Below are 12,494 nucleotides of genomic sequence, written 5' to 3' on the forward strand. Positions count from 1 at the left end.
ATACTTACAGTCTGTGAGTCAGAACAGCCGGCATTGTAGTCTACTCTCCTAGGATCAGGAAACAGTCTTCCATAAAATGCGCTGGACACATCTGAATATTTGGGTTGAACTGTTCTGGAACAGTGTTGTAAATACAACTTAACCACTGATTTCTAGTCGTGTCCTCTTTTGGAAGGCCAAACAAATTATTTTCGCTTTCGCAACGAAACACACAGCGTCTCCACGACATGGCGGCGGCGGTGTCCGCCTGTAGCAGCTCCCGGCGCTGTCTGCCTGTGTTTTCTCTTCCGCGATCGCTGTTCTAACTCCGAGGAAACTCATTAGCCGCTCATATGTCACTCCTATTACACGTTCATAACCTGCCCTGTCTCCCCTCCCCTGCCATCCATTACACTTTCACATTCAGGCCTGTACATAAGAAACCCAGAAAAACATTTCTACGGATGAAACATGAAACTAATAAACACACGATTACGACAGTATTTGATTTGTATGTGATTTTCATGAGATTCTGCCTATTTTCATAACAATACAGGGTGTTTACTCAAGAAATGCTAAGCAGGTGTAGCGATTAACTTGATATAAAAGACTACAAATAACATATTTCAGCAACATTATATGGCCAAAACACATTAGGTTGCATTAGACACTGCGCTGCGCAGACCGATCAGTGTATGACATCAAAGTACCATAAGAGCTATAGAGACCAGACTGCTCCGTTAGCTTTCAAATCGCTATCGTGATAGTTTGATATCAAACACCTATCGATCTGCGCAGTGCAGTGTCAAGTCGAACACACTTAGTGTTTTTCCTTGATTAACCGCTTAGGTGTTGAAATATGGTGCTGAACGACGAGATTTTTCTATACTCGATGGTATCGAGGCAATTCGGTCGGTGCCTAAAAATATCAAACTCAATACCCAGCCCTAGTTATCAAAGCATCATCCACTTTTTTCTGTAATATAACTTTTGTCCAAGAAAATAATAAAAAAGGGCATCTTGTTCCTCTAAAAGCAAGGTACAAAACTGTTAACAATATACTAGTATCGGTTTCAGATGACACTTTAATTCCTATTTAATTATGAATCATGAGGAGCCATAGTTGTTCACATAATTTGATGTGGTTTCAGATGTTCTAGATGGTATTGGAGCACTGTTGACCCTCGCAGGCGATGCCGGTACACTTGTAAAGTGACAGAGGTGCAACCGTCAACACGGTGTAAAACTCCTAGCTCCATGGTGGATCAGGGAGAAAATCACACAATTGTACACAGTCCAAAAGCTCACAATGGTGTGTAAATGAATATATAACTGTCTATATTCATGAATTTGTAAAAATATTTAAGTTAGAGCTTATATAGTTTTGTGCCAGTATGGTGTGGAATCTATGTAATTAGTATTCATTTTTAAAAAGTTTTTTTTTTTTTTTAATTCTGACTAATCATATTTCTGTCTTATAGATGAGGATGGCACAGATAGCAGCGAGTCCTTTTCACCTGGGCTGCCCCCCAGCACCCCCTCCAAGACCAAACAGGACTCAGGGGCTGGAGGTAAGACTCCTGGCTATTCACACAGCAGGAGACCAGCAGGAGGAATGTCCAGACCGTTACCTTCCCCAGGTAAGATCTTTGCATCAGTTTGAAGTTCTGTTCACTTACCAAACAAATAAATCAAAGTATATCAAATGTGATTTGAGGGATCATTCAGCCAAAAATGAAAATTACTTCATTTACTCACCTTCATGCCATTCCAAACCCTTAAGACTTTGGTTAATCTTCAAAACACAAATTAGGATGTTCACAGTGAAACCTGAGAGGTTTCTGTCCCTAGCTTGTGAAGAGACATGATAGCTTTATATGATTAACAGATTTTGTATGATAATGTATATTTTTTCATAAATTTTTTATACATATATTATGTATGTATATATATATATATTATTCACACTCACACACGCGCACACATCACGTATGATAGAAGCTTGTGCATGTATCATGCTGAAACGAACCTCATTGGTTCTTGTGCATCACATACGCACGTTAGAGCTTCTGTGTTCACCAAATGTGATGTGTCCTGTGCATGTGTTCATCATAGTTTAAATGTAATTAAAATATTAAAAAATTAGGGATTTCCCAATCAGGTTTTTTGTTCCCCTGATCCGATCCGAGTCATTTTGATATTGAGTATATGCTGATACCGAGTCCCGATCCGATACTTGTATATTCCTATAGGAATGTATGTTTGGTGCAAACTTCAAGTATAATAAAGTTATTAAATTCAATCCAATATAAAAAGAGTTGTGCAGAGAGAAATAGAAACATATGTATGATGTATGTTTATGTATATTACAAGATACACTCTCTCTATGTATGTGTGTATATATATATATATATATATATATATATATATATATTGGTAGACATTGTAAACAGACTTTGTGGTCACAATTATGAATATGGGACTACTAATATAAACTTATTGTTTTTTATATGAACAATAAGCAGAATAATTGCAACATAAAGTGGAGATAAGGTTAGAAAGAATTTAAGGGTTAGTTTACCCAAAAATGAAAATTCTGTCATTAATTACCCTCATGTCGTTTCAAACCCGTAAGACCTTCATTCATTTTCGGAACACAAATTAAGTTATTTTTGAGGGAATCTGAGAGCTGTCTGACCCTGCATAGACAGCAACGCAACTGAAATGTTCCCAAGTCCAGAAACGTAGCACTACGAGAATACTTTTCGTGCGCAAAAGAAAAAAAAATAACAACGACTTTATTCAACTATTCGTCTCCTCCGCATCACCCTGGTGCCATTTTGGAGAATATCCGCTGGATGTAAACAACATGTGCTGTTCTGTGTCAGCTGCGTCACACGGATACGCTTTCTGTTCAGATCAAATCACAACAACGTAGGAAACAGATCCGGCGTGACAGCGTGCACGTCAAACTCGCACTTTTCCTTTTAATAATGGTTGACAAACCCATTTAAAGGTGCATACCGTCTCCTACTGCACAACACTGGCATGACAGCTGATGTAAAATAAGGATCAGACTAAGGAGATCCGATACCGATCAGTTAAAAAAATGCTTGATTGACCCCGATCCTTGAAATTGGCTCGGGACATTCCTAGTAAAAATGAAATCTGTTCATCATATAAAGCAATCATATCTCTTCACAAGATTTAACTGCTCGATTCCTGTGGATTAATTTTATGATGGCTTTATAACCTTTTTGTATTTAAGTTTTGATTACATGAAATGTTTTATTAAAAAAAATTGGCCTTTCAAAGATTAACCAAAGTCTTGTGGGTTTGGAATGACATGAGGTTGAGTATTAGTGTTGTCAAAAGTACTGTTGTCGGTACCAGTCGGTACTGAAATTTTAAAAAATGTGACGATACCAGCATTTCTCAAAATGCTAGCAGGAAATGCTGGTATCGTCACATTTTTTAAATTTCAGTACTGACATCGGTACTTTTGACAACGGTATTGAGTATTTAAATTTTTTGATGAACTATCCCGTTAACTCTTGATTATTCATAATGAAGTCACACATAGCTATATTCAAATTCCTTCTTAGGAAATGCTGTTTCCACATCCCATCATATTTTGACCATCAGTGACCTTGATGAGACACGACGTGCAACGAGGAGACTTTCCACACGTAGCCGAAATGCCTCTCCTCCCCCTGTGGTACTTTCAGGCCCGATGGCTTTGCGATCAGGGGGGACAATTCACCCTAGGTCGCTTTCATTCAGCCCCCCTGTCTCACCACTTGGTGCAACCAAGAACCTCATGAGTTCCACCTCACCTCGACGAAGAGGGAGGCCTTCCTCTTTGTCTCCCTCTAGCATCACCTCAGGACCCTCTCCACCACAAGCAACTCTTCAAAGTCCCTCTTCCACCTTACCTTCATCTGTCCGCCACTCCCCAAGACATCAACAGCCTTTCAAAACCACACAGCATAAAACTGATGAGGTGGTTCAAGAGTTCTTTATCTTGTCAGGGCCGGAGGAGGCTGCACGTGCACCAAGCCACAGAATTCCCACAGCAACTGATAAGAATCAAGGACTGCTCTCTGCGCACTTTGATGCAGACACAGATGTAGCGGTGGCCTCGGTATTGAATTCAAAGCTTGAATTTGATGAGGCTTTGCTCAATGAAAATGTGGCTCTGGACTGCGATTCTCAAGGTGGTGATGGAGATACAGAAGAAGGAGCCTGCAAATTCACCACTGGCAGGAAGGACTTGTCATCTCCTGTGACTTCAGAGATGCCAGTGGAAACAGATGATGATGATGTCACTGACCATTATCTGAATTTCTCTCGCACAGTTGTGGTCCGGGAACCTGCCAAAGAATCAGCACAGGCAGATCTCTCTGTCCTTCCTAACTCAGGGTCCATCTCACAGCTGGATGGAGCTGACAATGACTCAGAGAGTGATACAGGTGAAGCCAATGCAGACGATGATACTCAGGAAGTAGAATGTAGTTTTTGTAGTCTGGATACTGAGCCATTAAAACACAGTGGTCCAAACAAGGGCAGAACCCTTGGCGACGGGCAGCTAGTTTGCCCAAGAGCACCTATTGCAAATCCACATACAACAGATTCTGTTGATCAGAATTCTCAGCTAGAGACTCAAAACATGGACCAGGTCTGTGAAGAACAGGAAATAACTTCTTTTCAAGATGGTGGAAACGTAATTGTTGATTCTGATGTATCCAATGGACAAGAAGCATCATTTCCCAAAGAACTAAAAGAAACAACTCCTATCCTTTACAAAAGTGGGGATCTTGTTACGACCCGAGAAGAAGTCTTGCTTGAAAATGAATCAACAGAAGGCTTGCAAGAAGTGTTCTTGGATGACACCAGTGGGAATTTCATATCCGCTGTTGATGGCAGGGTTTTGGACTTGACAGAAAATACTGCGGCTGAGGTGGCAACTGATTCCTCACCAGTAAACAAGAATGAACATGTTTTAAAGAGAGGTTTGTCTCCTGTTGAGAAACCGGCAGCATCTGTGCCAATGAGTAGTACTAGAACAATTCATGTTGTCGTACCAGCTACGGCTACAAAAAGATGTTTTGTGACCATACAACCAAGTTCCCAACCCAGAACCCTCCAGATGGCAATGCCTGTTGCCAACTCTCTGCCACTTTCCATGCCTGTCAATGTTGTCTCATCTTCTCCCACCATTTCCGTTGCACCACAAGGAACTCCACTTGCTCCTGCCTCGGTTGTAGTAAATGGTTTTGGAGCTCTGCCTAAGGATGCCACTAAGGGTCGTACAATCGCCATGCGCATTGCCAGCCCTAAACAAGTGACTGAACAGTTTCTGCCCCAGTGTTTACCTGGTACACCCCCTACACCACAGGTTCTTCTGGTCAACCGTGCAGGACAGATTCTAGTGAAAAACCCACTGACTAATACATACCAATTACCTAGCTCTAATTCCCCCTCCTACACCCAAATCAGCCAGATTGCGAAGATAATCCACAGCAATGTTCTCCAGCGAACCGTTCCTAAGGTTACAGTGATACCAGTGCCGCAGGTTCAGGCTAACCTCGGCAAAACCACACCAATGCGTATCTTTTCTTATATCAGCAACAACAGAGCAACACCGCCAACCCAAGTGCTAATCAGGAGGATTCCTCAGAGTTATCCTGGAAGCCAATTGCACAGCATCAGTCCGTCGATAGAAAGACCTGGCTCGATTTCTGAAGGTGGGCAGAAGGAGGTGGCCCAGGCGATAATCGATAAAGCAATGGCAAGTCACCGTGAAATAAGAAGTCCCACCGGCATGAGCTCTTCTCAGCTCCTCCTTGAAAAACACCTCTCTCCTGAATCAAAGGATTCAATCCCTGGGTTTCATCTTCGGACTCAACCCAACATATTGTCCCACTCCAGACCTCAAGTCAAGATCAAGAGAGTGTCTTCAGTAACTGATCGAATTGGTATGAAAAGATGCAGGTCGGATTTCTTGGACCAGATAGATCCTTATTCCCAAGATGACCACAGCAGGTAGGGACAAATATTCAGTCATATTTATTCAGATGTTACACAATCCTGTTACTCTTTTGTGCAATGAAAGATAACTATGAAAAAGTATTTACGCCTCTCTCTGATTTTCTCTCTTTTTTTTTTGCATATTATTACGTTGAATATCATTAGCATATGATTGCATAAAAGAGACTTTTCATAAACAAAATACAAGCTTCTTGGTGGACCTGACCCTAAATCAAAGCCTAATTAAGACCAGCTAGCCATTAACACAACTGTAATGTTGTTTTTAACATCCCAACTGGATGTTATTAATTTCTGTGTAATATTATAATGTATTAGTAATAATTTTGTTTTGTTAATGTTTAGATTAAACCGGGTTAGAATAAAGGCCCCAGGTGTAAAGGATGTGCTTGACGACCCTGATGTTGGATCTCTTGACCAGCCAAAGAACGATGAATCCAAGGTTGCAGAAAAAGAGAGGTCAGTGCTGATGACTTAAAATCACATTAACTCATGTTTTACCCAAGAAAATCACAATGTTTTCTTTTTCCTCTTTTTAGAATTACTCCAAATGAGTCCGAGCCCACTGCGGTGCAGAGAAGTGACAAACAGGACAGTGCTAAATCTCAGTGTATGAGCTCCAAACATGGTGATTCCTCAGACTGGGCCCCCTATGCAGGTGAATACGAAATATTGTGTTACCTTATAAATATTTACTGTAGTTGCTAAAGCTATTTCAATGAATTTGAACTGTAACAGAGGTTTTGAAAGTTCACTACATGTGCAATTGTTTCAGGTTGGAGTTCAGATGAGGACTCTCCATCACCAGGCAAGCAGGATAAGTGTGCCAGTCAGTATCAGCCCCACCTGCACTTCCAGATTACCAGTGAGGATGGCTTTAGCGTAGAAGCCGACAGCATGGATGGTCAGTATTGATGAACCTTGTAGTGAAACTATGAAATAAGAATGTGAGTTTGTTCCTTTCGTGCTTTGGCACATTATTATATGTTTCCTCTGCTGTGTTTCTTCAGTGGCATGGAAGGCAGTAATGGACGGTGTCCAGGAGGCACGGGTAGGCTGTCGGCTAGAGCAGTTCCCCTTCAGCAGGGTAAGCGGTGCCAGGGTGTTGGGTGTCCTCCATGATGCCGTGCTCTTTCTGCTGGAGCAGCTGCAGGGTGCTTCTCTCTGCCAGAAACACCGCTTCCGTTTCCACCAGCATGAAACACCGGAAGAGGAGCTGCCAATAAACCCCAGTGGCTGTGCCCGCGCAGAGGTCTATGTGCGGTAAGTATCTGTAAACTCATATATGCCTTTGTCACATATGATTTTGAGTTCCTTTGTTTGTTCCTTTCCAAATTTGGAAATCAAAAATTGCCTTTTTTACCAACAGAAAATCTACCTTTGATATGTTCAATTTCTTGGCATCGCAACATCGTCAGCTTCCTGAGTCTAGGCCATGTGATGATGAAGAGGATGACGTTTTGCTCAAATCCAGCAGGTTAGACACTCAGCAACATAGTATGTGAATAAAATACACACGTTTGATGTATAATTTTATTTGTATATATAGTAGTGTTACACAATATACCAGTACTTAGGGCTGCTCTATTATGGCAAAAATCATAATCACGGTTATTTTGGTCAATATTGTAATCACGGTTATTTAACACGATTATGAGTGGGTCAAATGACCAAAAAATTATATGAGTGATTTATTTAAAGATAGTGATACATATCACATATATATTTCCTGTAAACAAAGTTGCTATGACATCTACATTGTAGAGACCAGAGAAATTTCACAATTCTCAATACCACAGAAGAGTATTAGGTAACTAGCCTATTAGTAACAAATAAACAAACAAATGAAAAAGTCCTCAACATTTTTGAAAATAATTAAACTGTCAGTGATAAAAAAGCAAAGACAAAAACAATAGAATAAAAAGATACAAATGAAACAAACTTTGCTTTAATGATTTTTTTATGCAAGTCTCAAGCAGTTAACAGCCTACTACAGAAATTAATAATCAAATGTAAAATAAAACAGCATAGTCTTCACTGTAAGAACTAAACTTTCTTTGTTTCTTAATAAAGCTACAAAAGTCCTTCACTCAAGAGCAGTGTGTGATTTTAAATTGGTCTTTTGTTGTTTGATTAATATTAAGCACACAGTCACAGCAGGAAAATAGCCCACTGTCACTTTAAGAGCCGTACGGATCCAATTTACCGTTACATGTGTATTTTCATTATCAACTCTTTACGTACATTTATTACATGACCGACGAAGGTATACATGAATAATCACTAAGAGCCGCATTTGAACACATTTTTGCGTGTATTTGACCATTTAGGCGCACACCTTGAGCTAAAAGATGACTTTACATGTCCGTGTTCTGCTCTGTCTCTGAGTGCATATAACGTTATCTTCCTGAGGAGCAGCGCACGTTTTCTTTCACGCTTTTGAAAACATGAAAAAGTGTAATTTACTTATATAAATCAAGCACATCACATTTTGCAAAAGTCACGTTACTTGATTTTACTGATTTGCACGTGAAATTGGGCTTTTATGGAGGAGCGAAAGCGCAGCGCTGGAGAGGGGGAGGAATGGGGGTCAATAATCGTTTCATCTTGATTATTGTATTTTCATAACCGTTGGAGGCCAAAATGGAAATCAAAACTGTTTTTCGATTAATTGCACAGCCCTACCAGCACTAAAAAGGTATCGCGTTACTCTGCTTTGAAAAACAGTATGATTTCTCATTTTACTAGTACCGATACTTTAAGAATGACAGCGTTATAATGAAAGCAGTTTTTCCTGAGTTGCGTCGACGTGCTGCAGCAGGGCAGTATGTGTGCAACGCACTGCTTCCACTCCTGCATGAACACTGACTAAACTTTATATATCTGCACAGCGCAGGACTGCTTAAAGTTACTAACAATTTAAAAGTGAATAAGAAACATGCATAAATGATCAAATAAAGCGTGGATGCACTTTGTTGCAAAAAAAAAAAATGTTAAAGTGAATTAAACCTTGCCAAAGAACTCACTGCAGTACTCGCGCGCTATCACACAACCGACACGGAAAGCCGCCTCTCTCACACAGCATGCGATTGCAAATTCAGATTTCTTTCACAAGTTATTGCACTTCAACTGTCAAAATACACACAGAATTATGTTAAAATGCCCGTCTTGGCCTTATGACTGAAGTGAACGTAAACAGCTGAGAAAAAAAATGTATCAATATACTGGATCCATGCAGCTCTTAAAGTGACAGCAGACTAATATTCCTCCTGCTGTCTTTATCTATAATGTTAATCAAACAACAAAAGAAAAAGAGAAAATTGCTCGCTGATCTTGACTGACTAACTTTAGTAGATTTAATAAGGATGAATGTATCAATGTTTAATTCATACAGTGAAGATTATGCAGTGCTTTATTTGTACATTTTGATTACTTTATTCAGTTTGTGTATTATCTCTTACTTGAATGCTACTGTTCAATAGACCCACTGTACTGTTTATTTCATTTGTGTCTTAGTTTTATTGTATTTGTCCTTTTGTTTATTACTTTTATCTATGTTCTTCTTATTAATAAAATAGATAAAATAACAAAAATTACTATATCATAATATAAATTGTTATTGTGAAAAAAAAAATACTCCAATCATGAAATAAGATTTTGGTCACATTTCCCACTCCTAGCTCATGCCCTCTTATCCTTTTAGCTTATTTAGTTACTTTTCCTGTTGTTTTATGTCTTGATATCAGTTCAGTAGTAGTATCAAGATATTTTTGTCAGATATCGTATAGAAATCAAAATTTTGGTATTATGACAACACTAATATATATAGCACTGCTTAATATAATCCTGAGCAAATTTCAAAATGAATATCCTTGTTTCATACTGCATATTATGGTATGCTTAAATGTATTTGTGTCATTTAAAAAAAGATAGACAAAGCAAATGTTATGTTGTTTATCAACTATAATACCAAAATAATTGATTGTTTAGCTATGTAAAATCAATGCATTACTAGTGTTGTTAACATTTTTGTTTTTTTGTGACTCATCCTGTTATTTTGACTTCCTTGTAGACGAGCCACAAGTACAGAGTTGCCAATGGCTATGAGGTTCAGACACTTGGAGAAAACCTCGAAAGAGGCTGTAGGAGTTTACAGGTAATGCCTTCCCAAGAGATGCAGCATAAAAACTAGCTGTGTAAAATCAGCCAGTCCCATGCTAATAAAAAAGATGGAATGAACGTAATCTTTAAAGAGGAAAAGTAAATGGTGCAATCATGTTTTCCTTATCTCCATGATAGATCTGCTATACATGGTCGTGGTCTTTTCTGCAAGAGGAACATTGAGGCTGGAGAGATGGTGATCGAGTACGCTGGCAATGTCATCCGCGCAGTTCTCACAGACAAAAGGGAGAAATACTATGACAGCAAGGTAAAAATGATTTCTCCCAGTGTGATTGTATAGTTTTTGCTTAAAAACATCTATTTCTCTTTTTGCAGGCTCATCTCATATCAGTGATGTTTCTTTCCTAACCCTTTACTGTCTGTTTCCTGCCTCTCTTCCCTCAAAGGGCATCGGCTGCTACATGTTTCGCATTGATGACTTTGATGTGGTGGACGCCACCATGCATGGAAACGCGGCACGATTTATAAATCACTCCTGCGACCCTAACTGTTACTCAAGAGTCATCAATGTGGAGGGCCAGAAGCACATTGTTATATTCGCCCTGCGGAAGATTTACCGTGGAGAAGAGCTTACCTATGACTACAAGTTCCCCATTGAAGATGCAAACAGCAAGTTGCACTGTAACTGTGGGGCCCGGCGCTGCCGACGCTTCCTGAATTAAAATCAGCATGTTTACTCTGGCACATGGGCGGGAAAAGGAGGTTTAGGAGGGGATATTTTGGTATGGGTGGCTATTTTTGAAGGAAGACACTCATTACAGGTGCTTAATGGTCCGGAGATGAATGTATTCTGAAGGAAGCACCATATTGAGTCTTGATTGGTTACCTCGTATGAGTTATGATTCCTACCCCAACATTCGACACCCCAGTAATGTCCTGCACTGGATGAGGCAGTTTGCTTTGATTCAACAATTAAAAATTGTGACCTCAAACCGAATACCCTTTACTTAACTATTTCAACTGTCCCTATGCTTTTTTTCTCCCAGCATGCCTTTCAAATCTTGCCACTGGTGGCTGGTAACGCAGTAGATCTATTCTGGAAGGATCCTTTAGCTGGCAGAATTAATGTACAGAGGTTTTCATAGTGGAGGATACCCTGAAGTTAGTAAGGGTGTGATTATTTTTGCTACTGAATCAAGAGGAGTTCCTGTTATAGGTCATCCTCAAAAGCACCTTAATAATCTTTGCTCCTTTTTTCCCCAGAAATGTAAACACTGTACATATTCTCCAGAACAGACAACATTTTTAGTCAAACCATGAACAATCTTGCCACACAACATAGTTTCGTACAGGAGTCTGTTTCCAGAAAATTTACATTTGTACATTTTCAGGTTTTTTTTTTTTTTTTAATGGGTGCAAATGAATGCGTCACTTACAACACCCTTTTTTAAAACCAAATTTGACATCCTTTACTGTCACATTAAGAGTACCTTTGCTCTGAATGCATATACAGACCGTTTACTGCATTCTGGGTCTTGTACAGATTACCATTCTTCATAAGACTTCACTTGAAGTCCAATTTTTGACAGATTGGTTTTAAGAACCCACTGTTTTTATGTGCTTTTATATCTTGAGGCCAGTCTTTGGGGGTCTATTGTAATATTCTACATATTAGGATCACTTGTGCCGTGTTAACCATTTGAAAAGTCCCATTCTGATCATCAGTGCTCCAGTATTTAAGGAAATATTCAAAACCATACTTAAGAATGGCGGGTTCAGCTCGAAACAGCCAACATGCTGCCTAATAGCCAGGCTTTCAAATTCTTGTGATACCCTTCCTCATGCAGCACGTTTAGATCGACTCTCGTCTCCGTTTGGGTTGACTACCTCAGAACATCAGTGACAGCTAGTTAAATTGCAGTACAAACAATAGTATAAAGAATGCTGGGATAATCCCACACTAGCTTTGATTTTATGCAATGTGACTGTAGGGGTTGTTTATTTAATTTGTTTGTTTTTCCAGAGAATTCCCGGATCCCTCTTCCCTCATGCTTTTGTACAGAATTGAAGTGTGCTTGTTAAAAATGAAGACTGCGGCTTGATTCCATCACTGAACGTGATCTAACTCAGAGTGAATCTTTGTATATAGTTGTATACAAGAATTTCTAAATCTGTTACATTTTTCTACGCACTTTTTTATTTATGATGTTCTGTATGTAATAAAGATACAAAAATATTTGAACAAAGAGCAATCTTCAAACTTGTTTTTGTTCTAAATATTATACATGGATGTGAAATCAAAATTGACTCCTGTATACTTTATTACAGCATGGTATTCCAAAGAA

The 12,494-nt window shown here is 39.3% G+C and overlaps 1 protein-coding gene across 2 annotated transcripts in view; it reads left to right on the forward strand.

Annotated features, from left to right (window-relative positions):
* The window catches only part of LOC107665484 (histone-lysine N-methyltransferase 2B-like), a 40,141-nt gene extending 27,800 nt beyond the window's left edge, over positions 1-12,341 (forward strand). For both annotated transcript variants that reach the window (XM_016456389.1, XM_016456390.1), the window contains exons 27-37: positions 1,131-1,291; positions 1,461-1,619; positions 3,585-6,024; positions 6,373-6,486; positions 6,567-6,685; positions 6,803-6,931; positions 7,038-7,290; positions 7,397-7,504; positions 10,100-10,183; positions 10,327-10,456; positions 10,596-12,341. In XM_016456389.1, coding sequence (XP_016311875.1) covers positions 1,131-1,291; positions 1,461-1,619; positions 3,585-6,024; positions 6,373-6,486; positions 6,567-6,685; positions 6,803-6,931; positions 7,038-7,290; positions 7,397-7,504; positions 10,100-10,183; positions 10,327-10,456; positions 10,596-10,871 — 3,973 coding nt within the window. In that variant the 3' untranslated portion in view covers positions 10,872-12,341. The remainder of the gene's footprint in view (positions 1-1,130; positions 1,292-1,460; positions 1,620-3,584; positions 6,025-6,372; positions 6,487-6,566; positions 6,686-6,802; positions 6,932-7,037; positions 7,291-7,396; positions 7,505-10,099; positions 10,184-10,326; positions 10,457-10,595) is intronic.
* The last annotated feature ends 153 nt before the right edge of the window (positions 12,342-12,494 follow it).

This window comes from Sinocyclocheilus anshuiensis, unplaced genomic scaffold, assembly GCF_001515605.1.
Source record: "Sinocyclocheilus anshuiensis isolate Anshui unplaced genomic scaffold, SAMN03320099.WGS_v1.1 scaffold904, whole genome shotgun sequence".
In the NCBI taxonomy this organism is placed as follows: Eukaryota; Metazoa; Chordata; class Actinopteri; order Cypriniformes; family Cyprinidae; genus Sinocyclocheilus; species Sinocyclocheilus anshuiensis.